Raw genomic sequence first — 19,484 nt, 5'->3', positions numbered from 1 at the left:
CAGGGGACACGGGTTTGAGCCCCAGTCTGCGAAGATGCCACATGCTGTGGAGCACCTAGAGCCGGTGCTCTGCAACAAGAGAAGCCACCACACTGAGAAGCCTGCCCATGAAGAGTAAGCACCTCCCACACCCCTGTAGCCTCCACTTGTTGCAACTAGAGAAAGCCCGTACGCAGCAACGAAGACCCAACACAGCCAAAAAGAAAAAAAAAAGTTTATCACACGATTATTTACAATAGAAAAACATAGAAAACTAAATTAAAAAACCCCAAAAAACTAAAATAAAAAACTATTCAAACAAAAAACAAAACTTTAGCATCTCAAAATCGAACAACCAGAGTCCCTACTAGCCTAGATTAGAAAGTGGTCCAGCCTTTTACCAGTCCCCATTCCCAGGACCTCTTGGGAGTCCCAAAGAATCTTCACATGTTGTCCACTTTGATCGCAGGCGCACTCTTCACCTCAGGCATTAGCCCTGCAACAACTGCTCTGGGCTTCTCAGCTCCCCTCTTGCATTGCTCTAGAAACTTCTCTGGGCTGCTGTCAGTCTTCTTGTATTTACTTCTGGGTCCCAGGGCAGTCACATGCCTTTCTCTCAATTCCTGGATGTCAGCAGAGAAGAGCAATCATTTTATTTTATTTTATAATTTATTTATTGGCTGTGTTGGGTCTTTGTTGCTGCATGCAGGCTTTCTCTAGTTGTGGTGAGCACGGGCTACTCTTCGTTGCGGTGCACAGGCTTCTCATTGCAGTGGCTTCTCTTGTTGCAGAGCATGGGCTCTAGGCACATGGGCTTCAGTAGCTGTGGCTAGAGGGCTCTAGAGCTCAGGCTCAGCTGTGGTGCACAGACTTAGTTGCTCCTTGGCATGTGGGATCTTCCCAGACCAGGGATTGAACCCATGTCCTTCGCACTAGCAGGCGGATTTCTCACCACTGAACCACCAGGGAAGTCCTGAGCGATCATTTTAAATTGAAGGCTTGAGGATAACAGATGCGAATTACAAAGCAAACATAAAGCAAGGTGTGAGCTATCCTGTTCATACACTCTTGTCACCTTCCCAGCTCCATAGGCACCCCTCCTCCCCCATGTTGCAGGGACCTGCTCACTTGGGAGAGCATCATATAAGGCACCCTTGATCTTGCCTCTTTTCCCCATCCCAGCCCTCCCCCACCCCACCTTGTCCTCTCCCAGAAAGAATCCCTAATAATCAGACACTCCTGATGAAGACATCTTTTTAGAGAATATGTAGCACAGTTCAACTCCTCTGTATTCCCATTCTGGTGTGGGACATAGCTTGATTTTCAAATAATTAAAAGCCCTTGAAAGTGTTTTCCCAAAATCAAAGAGCCTTCTTCCACTTCAGATGAATTTTTCCTCCACCCCTATGACAACCACAACAAAATACTGTTTGCCTAAATGGTCTGTAACTCCCTTTAGTCATCAGCATTTCAGAAATATTGGTGCCTCGTCATGCAGCATGGAATATTTACACTCAACCTCAGCATTTTCAAAGCATTTTTAGCCCTGCTCTGTTAAGGCTACTTAGGGGAGGGCCCCCAAGTCTTGTGCAAGGAGAAGCTGCTTTTAATTTCCCAACGGTTTGAGATGCTGGGGACCAGAGGGGGAAGGGTTGAGTAGAGGTGGGAGAAGAGGTTGAAAATAAAGATGCTCTTCTGTTTTTTGTCTTGTCTGTGGTCTTTCCCAGGTGGGAAACTGACATCTCAGAGAGGGGGGAGGATGAGAGGGGTGCTGGAGGGGAGCAGTGGAGCAGCCCCTCCAGGTCAGCAGGGTGACAAAACTCCTAATCTGCAGTTTCCTAATGGGGAGTGCTTATCATGGCTCAAAGCCTCTCCTTCAGAGAAGTCCCACCCCACCCCCATGCGAGACAGCCTTAATGTTCCGGTCCTCTGTTAATTTCTTCCTCCTCTCCTCTGCTGTTCCCTCTGTCCATTCGCCTATTCTCTGGACTCTAGGCCTCCTGCCAATATTCTCTCTTTCCTGCAAGATCCATCCACTTGGTAAAAATGCTGCAACTTTCCTATCTTTCCAGAAGATCATGCAGAAGAATGGAAACAACACTGCACTGGTCTTGGAGTCCCAATCCTGCAACTTTCTGGTTATGAATCTTTTATTCCTCCAGCCTTTTATATCTCTTTAATTTCCTTGTTTATAAAATTGGAATTATAATATCTACCTACTGGTTAGGTAGGTGAAATTACTTTGTAAACTGTAATTGGTTGTTTAGCATATGAATATTATTAATCACTTGGTCTAATTCAAGTATTCCTCAACTATTATTTGAATTTAAAAATTTTATTTTTATGCGATAAAATTAATACAACATAAAATTAACCATTTTAAAGGGAATGGGTCAGTGACATTTACTACATTCACAGTGTTGGGGAACTACCACCTTTATCTACTTCCAAAACATTTTCATCAGCCCAAAATAAATCCACAGACCCATGAAGCAGTTCCTCCCCCATTCACCCTATACCAGCCCTTGATAACCAATCTGTGTTTCTGTGTCTATGAATTATGGATATTTCATATAAATGGAGTCATACAATATTTGTCCTTTTATGTCTGGCTTCTTTCACTTATCGAAATGTTTTCAAGGTTCATCTACTTTGTAACATGTATCAATATTTTATTCCTTTTTGTGGCTGAATATATTCCATTGTATGGATACACCACAATTTGCTTATCCAGTAACCTGTTGATGGACATCTGAACTGTTTTCACTTTTTTTTTTTTTGGCCATGCAGCATGCGGGATCTTAGTTCCCTGACCAGGGACTGAACCCGTGCCCCCTACAGTGGAAGCACAGAGTCTTAACCACCAGCCCTCCAGGGAAGTCCCCTGTTTCCATCTTTTGACTGTTGTGATAGTGCTGTTATGAATGTCTGTATACAAGTTTTTGTGTGGACATAAGTTTTCAGTTCTTGGGTTATATACCTAGGAGTGGAATTGCTGGGTCAGGTGTTAATTCTGTTTAATTTTTTTCAGGAACTCAGATTTTATTTTCAGGAAAGAAAAAAAGAATGTTAAAAAAATCAGGAGTGATGGAATAGTTCTATATTTGGGCTGTGTTGGTGTGTTACACAAGTAGATGCATTTGTCTAAATTCATAGAACTAAACACCAAAAAGAGTGAATTTTATTTTACTGTATGTGAATTTAAAAGGTAGATGACAAAAGGAAAAAAGACACTCATCAACTCTTTAAAAAAAATCATCTCGTTGTCATGGCAAAAGATTGGTAATAATAAAAAATGTTCATTGGTGAACAACCAGTTAAAGGAGTTACAGTCCAGCCATTTAATGGAATGAACATCCTGGGTCCTTAATAAAAGCTAGCTAACCTCATCCCCACCCTCTCCCCACCCCCCCGCCCTTCCCCAAAATACAGAGAGGCCAGATTCAGCCTGGAGAGGAGGGAATTCTTTGGAATCCCAGTTGCATCCCGGAACACATGAGGGTTGTGGAGCTTGAGACATAAGTAATAGAAACGTTCTGTGACCCAATAGCCTCCTCACGAGCAGAATTCCCTTTGCAGCATGCGGGGACTGTTTGTGTTGTGTTGAGTGGCCTAGCACACTCATGGCCTTATTTGAGCCCATACATGTGGAACCTGAGGCTTACTTTTGCCATTTTGTGGCCTGGCTGCAGCTCTCCAGAGTTCATGCTAGATGGCATCCTCTCTCTATGGAGGGGACGATGACAGCTAAGTGGAATGAGCACTCCCCTGTCAGGTTCCTGCACAAGCTCACTTCTGTGGCAGGGAAAATACCTTTGCTCCTACAGGCGGGAATTAAGCCGCTCCAAATTAGATACTATATTCTATGTTATGTCATTGTCAAAAAAGTGATCTGGGGACTTCCCTGGTGGTCCAGTGGTTAAGACGCCTCGCTCCTAATGCAGGGGGCCCGGATTCGATTCCTGGTCAGGGAACTAGATTCCACATACTGCAACGAAGCCCTCAAGCTGCAACTAGAGAAGCCCGCAATGAAGACTCAACGCAGCCAAAATAAATTAAAAAGAAAAAAAGTACATATAAAAAAAAGCGATCTGTGCAAAGCATTACATTTTTTAAACTAGTATTTGTTAGATTCCATTTAGCATATAACTGACTAGCTAAGACTTCAAGGAAGAAGCAAGTACGTCCTCCTTTTATTGGGTCAATTAAATATTCACCTACCCACAGTGGCCTATCTTAGGACAGTAAAAGCTTCATATTAAGGTCTCAAAGATAATTAAGCTCAGGGTCTCTGGAGCAAGAGAAAGTTTGTTATTGCAGCGTTAAGGTCGAAACTGCTGGAGCCCTCTCATCTATGAGTCATCTGGTTTTAAAGGCTCCTAGCATTGCATTTAATTTGGTTCACCTCCTTTCTCTCTTTAAGAAGCAATTCTACCTTTGTCATCAAGATTTTTCCACATTTCCATTGTAGGCTACCACGCTCAAACAAATGGACCTGGCTTCAGTCATGTCATTGCCTGATAGATGCTAGTCCTAAAAAGACCATCAGTGATGGCTTGGATTCTTTCCTTATCCGTTTAAACAGAAAATCATTGGCTTTTAAGTAGATTACTAGAAAAAGAGTCTGTTTTTCCTCCTCCCACTCAGAATTAATTTTTATGCTTTTGCTGTGTAATTCCCTTACCAATCTGAGCATTTTTCCACCATCTACATCTATCTGACAGCTTGGCACTGAACCAAACAAAAAATGCCCAGCTTTCCACCCGCCATTTTTGGGGTAAATAGCTTCTGTTTAATTCAAGTCCGAAAAGTGAATTGAAATTGGTCTGCTTAGTTTTCCTTAAAATGTGTGATTGGCTTCACTACTGGGCTGATTGCAGGAGACAGCTGGATTTGAGGGTGCAGGTACAGATGGAAGGAATCATTCCAGGGACTGAGTGTCATGGCTTTCTCAGATGTTGACCTCTGATACCAGTAGGCCACTCTCCCCTGCTTTTCGCTTTTAATCTCTGATCTGGCAGTGATGTAGGAATTTTGATAGTTAACTAGGACAGAATAACTGGCACCCCAGAGGCCTAGGTGGGGCTGTGACATGGCATATGTGCTCTGAGTCAGCAAATATTGCCAAATATTAGGTGTGAGGTACTTACTAGGTTCTATAGAGAATGCAATCAAAAGATGAAAAAGACACATTTCAGGCCTTTGAGTAGGGAAGGCAGACACCTAAAAAACTAGCCTTGCCACCCACATCAATTGACCTAATTCTCCCAGGCTTACTTTCCTTTACATGCAGTGGAGGCAACAACTTTGTAACAATTCAGGGTCCAGGTAGGTCTACTGTGGGGATCCCCCTAACAGAACACAGCATCCGTAGGGAGGCCTTTCCTTCTCACTAAAGAAGATCATGTTAAACTGCTATAGTGTTCCGGAGCACAGGGATCACATGTGGCTGGAATCTTTTTTCTGAACCTGCAGTTGAGACCCCCACAGATGACCCTGTAAAGTTTTATTCTCAAGCTGGGCGTTTGGATGTCTGTAGATCAAAATTATCTGACGACCCCCAGGTGAAGCCTCCCAGCAGGTTTACTACGATCGGCCAGTTTTTCTTGAAACCATAGGCTGCTACCATCCCATGTGTTGCCTGGAGGTCAGCTTTTTCCAAAGTGTGATGTTTCTACTACTATTCACATTGCAAAAATGCTTTGGTTAGGATAACAAAAGTTTTTTTTTAAAAGCAACTTGATCTAAAGAAAATTATTAAGTAAAGAGAAGAGTAGGTGGTCCACAGCACTGTAAAGTTTTTTAATGTCAAATTTGGTCACCACTGGGTCCATGGATGAAGGGACTTCTCAGAGTGGAGAGAACAAAACAGGAAACCTTGTGCCTCCAATCCCACTGTCAACTCTTCATCTCTCCTCTCTTGGAATCTTCCTGGGTGCCTGGAATCACTTCCTCTCTGTTTCCAAAGTCCTTTGTGTCTGTGTCCACGGTGGCTCTTATTCCATTTTATCTCAGAGGTTTTCCTCTCAGTTTGCTTGCCTTCCTATTGGTGAGCTCTCCTGGGATATCACCTTTGTATTCCCTGCTGCGCTTAGCACATAAGTGTGAACTTTGAAGAAGGAGAAAAAAGGGGGAGAATGAAAGCACTCTCCAGCTGTTTCCTGATGATTAGAAAGCTGTGAGGCAAGGAGAGGGATGGAAACTCCAGCTCCAGCACTATTCAAAAAGCCAATTTGATTATTCAAGCAAAAGCAATCCGTATTTTCGGACAAAGATAGGTTTGTGACTTTCAGAATAGTTGATTTCTATTTACGAGAACTCTGAGCAGCTTTATTCACGCGATACAGGTGATGATAGAAGAACAAGAAGATACCGTTTCTTTTTTTTTTTAATTAATATATGGAAATTTTTTAAAAAATTTATTTATTGGCTGCATTGGATCTTCGTTGCTGCTCGGGCTTTCTCTAGTTGCGGCAAGCAGGGGCTACTCTTCATTGCGGTGCACTCGCTTCTCATTGCGGTGGCTTCTCTTTTTGCAGAGCACAGGCTCTAGGCACACGGGCTTCAGTAGTTGGGGCACACGGGCTCAAGAGTTGTGGCTAGTGGACTCTAGAGCACAGGCTCAGTAGTTGTGGCTCATGGGCTTAGCTGCTCCATGGCATGTGGCATCTTCCCAGACCAGGGCTCGAACCCATGTCCCCTGCATTGGCAGGCGGATTCTTTTTTTTTTTTTAATTTTATTTATTATTTTTTTGGGGGTACACCAAGTTCAATCATCTGTTTTTATACACATATCCCCGTACACCCTCCCTCCCTTGACTCCCCCCCACCCTCCCCCGAGTGCCCCCCACCCTCCCCGTCCCAGACCTCTAAGGCATCTTCCATCGGGAGGCGGATTCTTAACCACTGCGCAACCAGGAAAGTCCTGATACACTGTTTCTTTGGCATTTCCGCCTCAGCTGACCCTGAGTGGATTGGGAAGTCAGTATTTGCCTACCATCCCTCTCAAACATCTATCCTCCATTCGGATTTCTCTTCTTGCTTTCAGCCAGCAAGATTCCCAATTTACCTATTGATATTTAAACTCTTCCTGAATCAAGCCCGTTTTTCAAGATGACTTCTAGTTGTTAATGCAGTTAAAGGGAAGAAATGAAGTTATAATGGTGGTGTTATGGACTGGAATGAAACCTCGCCCCTTAAGTCTCAATCATTTATTATTTATTTATTTGGCTGCACCAGGTCTTAGTTGCGGCATGCAGGATGTAGTTCCCCCACCAGGGATCAAACTCACGCCCCCTGCACTGGGAGTGTGGAGTCTTAACCACTGGACCAGCAGGAAAGTCCCTAAGTTTTAATCATTTAGGCAACTGCCTGCTTTGCCTTCTTACAGTACTATTTAAGTTCACTCTGGCAGCCAAACAAAACAATTGCAACCCAGCCCTGCCAGCCAGCCTACTAGCCAGAAATTAAGTGCATAGATTCTGAGTCCGATTGCTAGGTTCAAATCGTAGGTCTTCTGCTTATTAGTTGGGTGACCTTAGGCAAGTTATAAAACCTCTCCTAAGCTGGTGACTTTATAAAATGGAGCTATGTTCTCCACCTCATCTGGAAGGTGTGTCCAGTGAAATTAACCATACAAAGCAATTACTTAGCACAGCACCTGACCCACAGCTGGTATCCAGTAAATCTAGCCATTATCGTTTCATTCTTGCATTGGAATGTCCTAATTTCTTCATAGAGGTACAGGTACTTGAAGTACAAACTATTTATTTTGTAGGCAGGACGTATTAGCTTGTGGCAGAGAGAGAAGTAGATAGACTTTTACTTGTTGAATCACCATGCTGAACCCACTTATTCTCTAAGCATGTGTTTTGCAACTGTTAAGATGAGGACGGGGGAAGGCAAGGCAGGGATTTTCCAGGGTTGCAAACTCAACAGTCTACAGAGGCCAGATTAGTAAAATCACTGGTGACTTGAGCTGGGTATAGACGAAAGAGAATGGCGGGGATTATGGTTAACTCTAGAGCTTAGTTACTTGAATTGTGGTCCACGGACCAGCAGGATAGACAGAGCCTTGGAGTTTGTTAGAAACAGCTGACTCTCAGGATGCCCCTCAGCCCAAGCAAAACAGAATCTGTAGTTTAACAAGATCCCTCAGGTGATCTGTGTGCACAGGAAAGCCTGAAAAGGCTGTTGTGGAGCACAAGCCATCTGAAGGCATTCAATGTTAGTGAGTTGTTCTTGTTTTTGTCAAATAAGTAAACTCTGGGCTGCATCAGGCCTTAGGCTGCCAGCAAGCGCCAAGTGCCCACTGCAGTTGGTGAGCTCTGAGATGCTGCCAGCTCTAGATACTCTGTCTCTCTAGGCTCTTTCAATGCAAGTTAGGGCTCTGGGCAGGTGGATATGTAGCCAAAACCAAGCCTGGGTTTCTCAGAATAGTAATTCCTGGAGTGGAAGATGCCTAGGGAATCATCTGCTCAGCTCCCTGCCTTCTGACAGGTAAATTGTTATTGCTCCCACTTTGCAGACAAGATAAGCGAGGCCCAGGGAGGCCCACTGACCCAAATCCAGACACTTAGGAGGAGGTGGTGGTGATGGATGCACTCCAACGGGAAACAAGACAATCCTGCGCGGTTAGAATCAGCGACCGTCCTCGTTTCCAAGGCCTGGAAAGTCTATTAATATTCTCCAATGCATAATAATTGTTCTCCGTTTCTCTCGGCACCTCCCTGCCACTTCCTGGCAGCCCTAGGGACGGAAGGTTTCCTCCTTTCATACGGAGAAGGCCCAGAGCGGGCTTCCGAACGGATATCCGGCCCGCAGGATGCGCAGGAGGCAAAGGCCTCGTTGTTCCTTGCGGTCAGCTCGCCCCTCCCCCAGGTCGGAGGACTCTTGTCGCAGACCCCGGGTGTCCCAGGGCGCATTTCCCAGGAGCGGGGCCTTCAGAGGAAGCAAGGGAGCGACGCTGAGCTCAGATCTGGGGTCTCATGTTCTGAGCACACAGTGGAAAGGCACTAAGGGTCCCAAGATCAATCAGCGCGGAATTTGAAAACGAACTTCCAACACCGACTGGGTGCCGTTCCTTATTAACGCTCCTGATTCCCACGATTCCGTCTGCATTTTTATTAACCTGAATGAATTTGGTTGTAATGAGGCTAGTTGATTTGCGGGCTCCGCGCGCCGAAAGGCAGGTCAGGTGTAACATCAACCGCTTCCCACGCCCGCATCCCCGGAGTCGCCGGCCCGGCGTCCCGCGCGCAGAGGGTGTGTGTGTGCGGGTGGGACCGGCGTCCCCTTGGACCTGCCGCTGCGCCTCCACCCCGCGGCCGCCGGGGGGCGCTCGGGCTCCGCGGCCGCCGATGGGCCGCCAGCGGCGGGTCGCCGCCGGCTCGCAGACCCCTTCGCGCCCTCGGAGGAAACAAAGTACAGCTTTGTCAGCGGGCGAGCGGGCGTGCGTGTGCGACGGCGCACAGTGGCCGCCCGCCGCGTGCGGGGCCCACGGGCGCGCCTCGCAGCCTGTGGGCGGCAGACCCCCGCGTGGGCCCGGCGTCCCCCGGAGGAAGCGGGCTGCGGCGCGCGGTCGGGCCGGCCCGCGCGCCTTCCCTCCATCCCGGGCACGCCACGAGGGGAGGCCGGGACCCGCACTGACCCCGGCCCGGCCGCGGCGCTTCGCCCGCCGCCGCCGCCGCCGTGGCCTGTGCACTTCGCTTTCTGGGCTTTCGGCGGGGCGGGAAGCGGGAGCCTCGAGCCTCAGGCGTGGACGCGCGAATCCGGGCACCAGCACTGGGCCGGGCCGCCTTTGACTCGCCCACCGCCCCTGCAGCCCTGGGTCGCCCCCGTCTTCACTCCGAGTGCACGTCCGCGGGCGGTTCTCGGACCTCGGCGCCGCGCGCGGCGAGTACTACAAGTCCCAGCAGGCCCCGCGCCACGGGCGCCGAGGAGGGAGGCGCGGCCCGCCCTGGCGCCTGCGCAATGCGGCCGCCCGAGTCTGCGAGTACCACACCCCCGGGAGGGACGGAGGGGAGGCAGAAGCATCCGAGGCATTAAAGCATCCGAGGGAGTCCGAGGGGAGGAGAATGGAGTGACAGAGGAACGCGGAGGGTGGGGGGTGGGGGGGGAGACTGTTGAGGGAGGGGGGGAGGGGGGACACGGAGGGAGGAAGAAGCGGCGGCGGCGGCTCCTCTTTGCAGAGGTGGAAACTCCGAGGGGTAAGAGCAGGAATAATGCGGTAGGCTAGGCGGGCTGCTCGCTCCCGGCTCCGGCAGCAGCGGCAGCAGCCCGAGCAGCGGCAGCAGCTGCGGCAGCACCCTCAGGCGCTGACAGCCCCGCCGGCCGGCTCCCTCGCTGACCGCCGACTGTCAATGGAGCTGGAAAACATCGTGGCCAACACGGTCTTGCTGAAAGCCAGGGAAGGTAAGAGGCAGGGTGGGTGCGTGCCTGGCGCATTCGCCGCGGGCCGGGGTGCGGGTGTCGGGCGGCCGGTGGGCTGGGGCTGTGCTTGTGCAGAATGCCCGCAGTGAGTTGGTCGCGAGCAGGACACCTCGGAGAGCTGCTCTGCAGACGCTTCAGGGTTCCTGCCCTTGTGCTCAAGGAATCTGGACTTGGGCAGAGAAGGAGAAACGTCGAGGTTGCAGGGATCAGGATGCTAAAATATCCCCTAGTTTCCAGCTCTAACCTTACAGATCGTGCGGTCCCGGCAGCTCTTGAAAGGTCAGTTGGAAAGGCATTCATTCAGGAAGAGATGGGCAAACATGCAAATAAAATAGCTTTTCCGAGTCGGCCCGGGATGTTTCTGTGAGTGAATTCGTGTGTTTGGGCGGGGGGGAGGGGGGGTGGAATTAGCAGAAGCCGAGTCTTTGCTTGCGCAGGCTGAGTTGATATAGGCTATTGCTGGAAACCATCCGCTGGGAATGTTTCTTAGGGAAATCCCGTCGTGTGGAAGGAAGCCTTTTAAAGGCAAAGTAAGATGTTGAGGAATTAGCCTGTTCATAGAGTAACGAGAGGATGGCTGTACAAATCATCTAGAAAATAATTCAGGATTTCAGGGGTGGGGTTTTTTTCCCCTTTGGGGAGGGGGAGAGAGAAGTGAAATTTTTGGGTTTTGGCGCAATTAAGAAAAGAAAGGTAAGTGTGCCTGTGTTTTGGATGCAAATCATTAGATTTTCTGCATTAGGCTGGCAGGAAATATCGTCTAAAGGGAGTGGGTAAGAACCTAACTCGAGACTATAAATACACTTTTTAACTCTTCCTTGAGATGGGGGAAGAAAAAAAAAAAAGAAAGGAAAGTGGCCCAGAAACTTAGATGCTTCCTAAAATGATTGCGTGCGTGCGTGTAAACATACATAATTTAGGAACATCTGGAATTCATGTAACATCTCTTTTGCCAACATTTGAGCTCTGGGTGCAGCCTTTTTATGAAAGGGGAAGTGGTTTTCCCTTTCATGGGAGGAGGCTTTAATTGACACCCAAGGTAGAAGGCAGTCTAAGTAAGGTCTTGACTTCAGAAGGATATTTGGGGAGCAGCCTTATTTACTTCTTAATATTTTCATTCACCCACTCTGATGAATGAAGGAAGATCTTCTGGCCAACAATAAAACGATTCATGTTTGTCCAGCCGGTTCCATCACCTTGTGGCATTGTACACGATGTGTGAGTTGGTGATGCACAGCTCAGCAACTCAAGTCGTAATTTCGTCGTCACTTGTCTCTAAAGCAGCAGCCTGGAAGGTTTGCTTTGAAAACTCCAGCCGAGTTGAAAATGTGCAGGTCTGTCCCTCCCATTGCTCAGCTTTGGTGTGAACAGACTTTTAAGAGAGGCTCTTACTTGGTGACTTCAAGTTCTAAAGCACGAGTGTTTTCTTTTTTCCTAACCTGACATTTTAGCAAATTGGATCAAGGTGGGAGCTGGTGGGCTCTCTCCTGAACGCGGCAGTGAATCCTGGAGGGGAAAAAGCGGAGAAAACAGCGCCCCCACCCTACCCCGCTCACAGCCTTTGCAGCCGCCACCTAGTGGTGGTATATGGTTGTACATCTCAGGACTCGGGGGCTGGGACAGTTTTCACCCTTTCTCCATTCTAAAATTTTTTCCTGGGAAGTCATTGGATATGATGGTATTGGAGGCTTTGCAAGTTTCACTGGTTTCTCCTGTTGCCTGGGGAATTCTGCTGCCTAGATTTGCTGCTCTACACATTCGTTTGCCTGGAGCTTGCTTTTTTCTTTGCTCAGAATGTGGTTGCTTCTTTTAAAATGTTTTGCTTGGAGTGAGCAAAGTATTATCAATTTTCTCCCCCAATTTGGACTCCCCAGTTTTTTTGTTTTTTGTTTTTTCACCGAAATGAATTCACTGCTTGATAATTTTGTCTGTCAGGTTAACAAACTGGTTTTTTCAGAGCCTTAGGAAAGAGAGCCACAGTCTGGAGGCTTATATGGAATGACCAAATTACAGTGATTAAAAGTTCCCAAGAATGTACCTTTCACTTCCTTTTCCTTTTAAAGTCTTTTCAATTTCTCTTTGAGAGTTTGGTAGTCATCTCCTGGTGAGAAAATAGCTCCTGAGGATGCCTTTGAAATGGAGGGGGCCTTGCCTGTAAGGATACAGAGAAACTGACATGTGAATGTGAAAAATTAATCACTTACATGGAAAATTCATTTTGAAATTTGCATTTCTCCCCCCCCCCCCCTTATGGCTACAGAGGATCCTTGATTTTAAGTGCTTCCACTTTCTTCTTGCTGGGTCTTTATGAAAGATTTGAGCACATCTGTTCTTTTTTTTTATTGCGGTATAGTTTTACAATGTTGTGTTAGTTTCTACTGTACAGTGAAGTGGAGTTCCTTGTGCTATACAACAGGTTCTCATTAGTCATCTATTTTATACATATTAGTGTATGTATGTCAGTCCCAATCTCCCAGTTCATCCCACTCCCCCTGCCATGGTGTCCATACGTTTGTTCTCTACGTCTGGAGCCCATATATTCTAATTAATGTAGAAGTTTTTAGAAATAAAAAGCAATTTGTTTTTCTCTCCCCAGTTTTCATATAGGTGAAGTCATTCTTTTCAATTAAGTAATTCTCCTAATAATCATATTACCCAAATATTCAGGAATTAAAGTTCCAGTCAGTTTAGTGAAAGAGCTAACATAAAATTTGTAGTATCTTAAAAAATCTGTGTTTAGAATGTTTAAAACCACTTCTTGAAGATTCTTGTGAATGGTTATAGATGAGAAATATGGTGAATGCGAAATTTAATTTAGTTCACTTAACAAAATACATTGTAAACAATTTAAAATGTGGCTTTCAAGTAAAAGTCACATTTGTCCCAAACAATAGAGAAACAGGCCTTGAAGAAAGACAGACACACTTTGTAAATGCTATAAAGGAATTTGTAGTTGTCTATGTTGGTGGGCAATTTTAGGGCCTATCTTTTGTTATTGTTATGCATTCTTAAAGACAGATGTCTTCTAAATTCATTGTAAGTTCAAATTCTTACCATAATAATACATGTATAAAGTGGAAAAATAAATATAGCAACAAGATAGATAACCTGTAAGTGAATTACAGTAAAAATGATTCATCATTAGTAATTAGAAAACATAGGAAGCAGATCGCACATTTGTGGTAGTTGTTTTGAAATAAGATAGAGATCTGGGTTCAAAATTTGAAACCACCCAAATGTATTTTGTTCCGGTTTCATGAGAAAACATCAACTTGATTATCCTTAGGAAGTGTAGATTACTCTCCTAAAAAAGTGGGTGGTTAAGGGAAAAAAGAAATAAGCTGAGACTGAATTCATGCCAATTTATGGAAATGAGCTAAGTGATTAAGCATTTAATGAAAGGAGACCCACACTAACTCTATCTATCTATCTATTTACATTTTAGAACCTCAAAAAATTGGCAAGAGCAGTAGTGCTGAAATAATAGTAGTGAGAAAGTGTTTGCAGAGGGCCTTTTGTGTGTTTCCTTTTGGCTTTATTGTTGCAGTAAATGTTTTTGTGTTTTTGTCATGTCCCAGATCGGTTGCCTCACTCCTGAGTGAACAGTATTCAGCAGAAATTTTGTAAGGGTCCACCTTTCCTTTCTTCACAGGCCAGCAGAAGCCATATTTGATCAATAGAGTTGACAGAGAAGGGAGTATTGATCACATTTTCCTGGGCGTGATACTAGCAGACAGGAACTGAGAAGTCAAAAGCGTATCGACTTTGCCCTTGGTCAGGATGTCAAAAACCAGAATATGCAAGAATGTTTTACTCAGATATCTCTGTAAATTTGTTGGCCCGAATCTTTCTGATGATTAAGATTGGGGACCTGGGAAAAGGTGACAGCAGAGGCTGGGGAGGGCTGGAGAGGGGAGGGGACACGCATGCAGCCGGCGAGGGGCAGGCTCTGCCCAAACAGACTCAGCATTCCACAGCGGGGCTGAAAGCCCTTGCCCCTCTTCCCTCTTTCCCTTGCACCCTAGTTCACGATGATAAAACCGAAACATCTGTGTATTCTGTTGTTAGAACGTTGGAATGTCTCTGAAGCCCGCAGCCTTCCTGCTGCTATCGGCAGGCGTACTTAATCCATAATCCACCCGTGGCTTCTCCCTTCAGTCTTCTTGCAGAGGAGCAGCAGCTTTGCATCCCGGGTGTGGGCAGCTCAGCGTGTGTAAAGGCTGCTGGGCCTATTAAGTACAATGCCGTCGTTAAATGAAACTGCCTTTTACTTTTTCTGAGTTTCTTTTCAGTACTGACAACTTGGAGGTGGAGAAACCAAAAGCAAACGTTTTCAGAGGCCTTGCTTTCTTATAGAAAGATTTCAAGTGATGATTTAATTAGTCCAGCTGCCTGTTTTTAAAACCATCAGATAAATGCCCACAAGACTGTCATCTTTCAATAGCTTAGCTGCTGCTTGTCAGATTCTAAACTCCAAAAAGCTTGGTTCTTCCAGTCCCCAAACTAATCCTTTTTTAAATTATGTCTTCAGCAGCCCTAACTCTTGTAGTGGCTTGCTAAATGATACACTTTGGGTGTGGGCCGAAGACTTCAATAACATCGAGTGAATTCAGGAAAGAGCTCAATATAGGACCAAATTCACCTTTATCAAGGGCCATTCAGCACAGACCTGGGAACTTAGTGTTCTAACAAAAAAGTTCCAGGACTGTGGGCAATATTTAACGTTAATATTTGTTGCCAGTATATTTGTGGCTCAAGGTAAAACATTATAATATCTAGACATTTTTTGAAATAAAAAAAGTCTTTTGATTACAGAGCTCTCACTGCAGTAGATCATGCAATTCAGGGGTGAAACTTGAGAAAACAATAGAAAGTGACTAAAAACAGGTGACACATAGAAAAGGAAATCAGGAATTTCTTCAGTCTTACAATGCCTAGCCCCCACACCTCACTTCAAAATAGAATAGTGAAGATAAAGGGTTTTTAGATGTGATTTTAAATGATTAAAATAGATTATGTGGGCTTAAATAATAGGAGTGATTTCTATTTTGAAACACACCCTATTACATTGCAGTGAAAAATTTTATTTAAAAATATCCTAAATATTGAGAAGATTTTAATCCATAAATAAAGGTTAAATTTTTATCTTTTGGGGGTAAAGACAATATTGTTCCATTTAGTACCATCCAGACACTGGAGGAAGTACTCCATTTGGTATAAATTGTGCTGCCTTTTTTATTTTTCGTAAAGTTATTTATTTATTTATTTATTTATTTATTGGCCGTGTTGGGTCTTCATTGCTGCACGCGGGCTTTCTCTAGTTGTGGTGAGTGCTCTTCGTTGCGGTGTGCAGGCTTTTCATTGCGATGGCTTCTCTTGTTGTGGAGCATGGGCTCTAGGCGCGCAGGCTTCAGTAGTTGTGGCACCAGGGCTCAGTAGTTGTGGCTTGTGGGCTCTAGAGCGCAGACTCAGTAGTTGTGGCGCATGGGCTTAGTTGCTCCACAGCATGTGGGATCTTCCCGGACCAGGGGTCGAACCCATGTCCCCTGCATTGGCAGGCGGATTCGTAACCACTGTGCCACCAGGGAAGCCCCTTTTCTTAGGTTTAAACTGATAAATCAGATCCTAGGAGAACCTGATTTTTTCCCCCAAAGAGCTGAAGTTGACTGTGGTATGACCTGCTTAGCTGGGAGCTCTCTGTTGACTCTGCTGTACCTAGAAGTTGGACGCTAGCCTGAGGGACCAAAACATGATTTAAGTATAATTCAGAGGTCATGCTTGAGGGATAGGCCCGAATCTGGAAGACAACTGCTAATTTTCCAAGACACTGTGTTTTTATGAAGGTCAGTTCCTGCAAATGGAAACCACTCAAAACAATAGCAAGAGGACCCTTTGGTTGAGGAATGAGGAGATCCAAGAGGAAACTGGTGCAGAGGTGCCTTCCAGGTGGAACCTTGGCGGTCTTCCTAGGGCTGCAGCCTGGGTGGGGATGATGGGCCGAAGTTCAGGAGTAAAGATGGTGGAGGTCGCCTTCCTTTTTGGTGTTTTCTTGGAATTGGTTTGAGAGCATCCTCTGGTAGAGCCTGTCGCCTGGGATGACCTGAAAGTGTTAAGGGCGTCTGTCTAGTCCTCTAAAGATGTGCTGTCCAACATGGTAGCTGCTAGCTGCATGTGGCTATTAACGTTTAAATTAAAGTGAAACACTCCATTCCCGAAGCCTGCCAACCACGTTTCAAGTGCGCAGCAGTCACATGTGGCTGGTGGCTACCCTGTTGGATGGTGCAGATGTAGAGCATTCCCAGCGCTGCAGAAAGTTCACTTGGACAGAGCTTCTCTAGAGTTCTACACATTGAATTAAATGAGTGTGATAACTCCCTAACTTCTGACATGAAAATTGGGAGAAGGTGAGGGAGAGTAGGAGAGGGAAATGGGGCAGGGAGAAGGAGAGAGGGGCGGCTGCAGGAGAAACAGAGGAAGGGCTGGGGGGGAGTGCTGGGGGATTGGAGATTAGGACTGAGTCACTTCAGAGAAAAACGCAGTTCAAGGACAATTATAGATGTTGGTGGTAGTAAGCTACCCATGTCTCTCCTTTATTTTTCATATCTTGTTGGGAAATTTGCCTAGATTGAGCAACTTGACTGTCCTGATTCAAATTAAGTGCATGTTATAGACGCACTCAGGGCCCCATGTTCCTTCTCGAAACTCCTGAGGTGAGGATATTTTAAAACCATCGCTTTCTTATTAAAAACAAAAAGTTGTGTGTACAGACATCTGCAAAAAGAAGGGAGGAATAAAACCCTCTTTCTGTGGATTTCAAAAAGGTGGTCTAAAATGAGCAGGAAAATAGATACAACAGTTTTAAGGGTTTCCATTCTTTTGAACAGGACAGATTGAAAGAAGATCACGGAGAAAGATGTCAAAAACACACTGTTCTTGTACCCCACTTTAAAATGGCTTCTTCTTAAAAAGGACTGTCTCCTGTGAGATGTGAAACATTTTAAGGATAGCCCAGTTAGAACATACTTAGGAAGCAACACGATTATTTGAAACAGTAAAACAGTTCATTGCTGTTCTTTAGGGTCAGAAGCTATTTGAAGTTGTGCCAAAGAGTCAACTGGTAACCTCCTCCTGACAGAAGTCAGTAATAAATTAGACTAATTTCCATCGGGCCTGTTTTGTCTCTAGGAATTTGTAGTCTGTGAAGTATCAATATTTTTTTAAAAGGCAGTGGTAAAATAAACCTCCAAGGACAACCTCCGGGGCCTGTGCCAAAAGTAAAAGAACCTGAGATAAACAGATAAGAACATTCCTGGCTTGGGAAGTGGCAGAGCCCCACAGGGCAGCTAGGGTCTTGGCGGCCCCAAGGCTTCTCAGTGGGTCTACTGATCTGTCCTCCGCTTTCCAGAATAGGGGTCACCCCTGGTTATCAGATAGGGAAAGTAGGGTGAAAGAAAGGGAGTCCCTTGTCCACGGTTATTGTGGGCTTTTCTGGAGAAGTCCTTCAAAATCCTTTAATGTTCCAAAAGAAGTCTTTCCCCTGCCCCGTAATAACATAAGCCCCAAACTCCCACAGAAACTAAAAAAACCAAACCCATTTCTCAGGGCAGTATGGTTTCTAAATGTAAATGCCCTGAGGTTGCAATTGTGGAAGAGAAAGAGGGTGTCTGTCAGATTTCCTGGGGAAAAGGGGCAAAATGGGAGTCTAATTGCCCTCCCAGATCCTGATTTCAGCTAAATGCCAATTTGAGAGCAGTTGGATAAACTAATTCCTACTAGGCGGTGAATGACTACCTCACAGTTGGTGTTTCCGTTATAAAGTAGAACTGTTTATCAACTTGAGAGAATCTGTGATTGACGAGGAGGACACATACATAACGTGCCTGTACCTGTGAGTATGTGCACACATGGCTGTGACCCTTTCTGAAGCCCCGTCACCTGTGTTCTCCTACCTGCGTGTTCTCCTACCTGTGTTCCCCTCTTTCTCATGCATACCAGCACACCCAAAGTGCAAGGTCAGCCTCTTGGCGTTCTTCTTCCTCCCGGCAGGGCTTGGGGAGAATCTTGAGTAGCCAAAGAATTGCTGCTGAGGGACAGGGGATTAAATGAGATGGGCAGTGGTGGGGACACGTCAATGGCAGCCACGCTGCTCCCTTTCCTCGGCAGAGCTGAGACGTGGGCACTGGACAGGCCAGTTCCTGCCAATGTCGGCTTGCCACGTGCAGGTCACATCTGCCCCGAGTGCCCCTCCCTTGGGTGCTTGCTACCCCTCAGAAGAGCCTTGTTGCCATGTGCCTGTACCTGATGCCCCTTAGGTATATGCTCGTGTCTCTGCAGCTTTCTTTACTAGTAAAAAAGTAGGGGGCTGGGGTGGGGGAGGTGGGGGAAACCTACTGGAGTGGTTTCTCCACTGCATTGCAGGGCACACCCCTTCTCCCTCCTAAAGAGAATGTATGAAGCAGCTTTTTTTCCCCAGAGAAGCTCTCTCAGGGTTAACCCTTTCCAGGTTTCAGGGGTAACCTATGGGTATTGCATTTAGTAACCAGACCATGTGTGCGTGCATGCATTTTGCATTAATTTAGCAACTTTCCTTTTCAAGGATCTTTGGGAGCTGAGAGTCTCTTCCCTGGGGGTTGCTGTCAAACTTGAGACATCTTGCTGGAGAGGAGGCTTACATGATGTCACCGGCCCAGTAATGTAGGGACAGGAAGTCAAGGCTTTGATCTGCTCCTGCAGAGAAGGTGAAGCTCTGAACTTAACCGCTTCAGGAAGGGAAGTGGGGGGTGAAAGATAGAAGGACCCAACTGCAGGGTAGAGAGAACCCAGCCAGTGTAATTGGTCTGCATATCTGATAAAAAGTCTTAGGAAACCTCGCTTGAAAATGCAGTTCCAGCTTGGCACGGGTCTGGAGGAGGGTCAACAAATGGGTCAGGAAAAACAGCTCTCTGATGGCTGGTGCAGGAACTGGCTCTGCTCTGTCTTAACATTGTCTGTTCAGGCACTCAGGAAGAGCTTGTTAGGATGCTTGGATAACATCCCCTGAGAAGGAACCCCACGCTGTAGGAAAATAGGGGGGT

General features: G+C 46.1%; 1 protein-coding gene across 4 annotated transcripts in view; it reads left to right on the top strand.

The window, feature by feature from the left end:
- Window positions 1-10,076: 10,076 nt before the first annotated feature.
- GRK5 (G protein-coupled receptor kinase 5) overlaps window positions 10,077-19,484 on the top strand; it is a 217,917-nt gene continuing 208,509 nt past the window's right edge. The window contains exon 1 of one of the 4 annotated variants that reach the window (XM_057734475.1): window positions 10,077-10,392. In XM_057734475.1, coding sequence (XP_057590458.1) covers window positions 10,341-10,392 — 52 coding nt within the window. In that variant the 5' untranslated portion in view covers window positions 10,077-10,340. The remainder of the gene's footprint in view (window positions 10,393-19,484) is intronic. The other 3 variants (XM_057734476.1, XM_057734473.1, XM_057734474.1) reach the window with 3 other exon arrangements.

This window comes from Hippopotamus amphibius, chromosome 5 (assembly GCF_030028045.1).
Source record: "Hippopotamus amphibius kiboko isolate mHipAmp2 chromosome 5, mHipAmp2.hap2, whole genome shotgun sequence".
NCBI classification, from domain to species: Eukaryota; Metazoa; Chordata; class Mammalia; order Artiodactyla; family Hippopotamidae; genus Hippopotamus; species Hippopotamus amphibius.
Note: the sequence above shows the minus strand (reverse complement) of the source record. Positions and strands in the feature narration are given on the sequence as shown.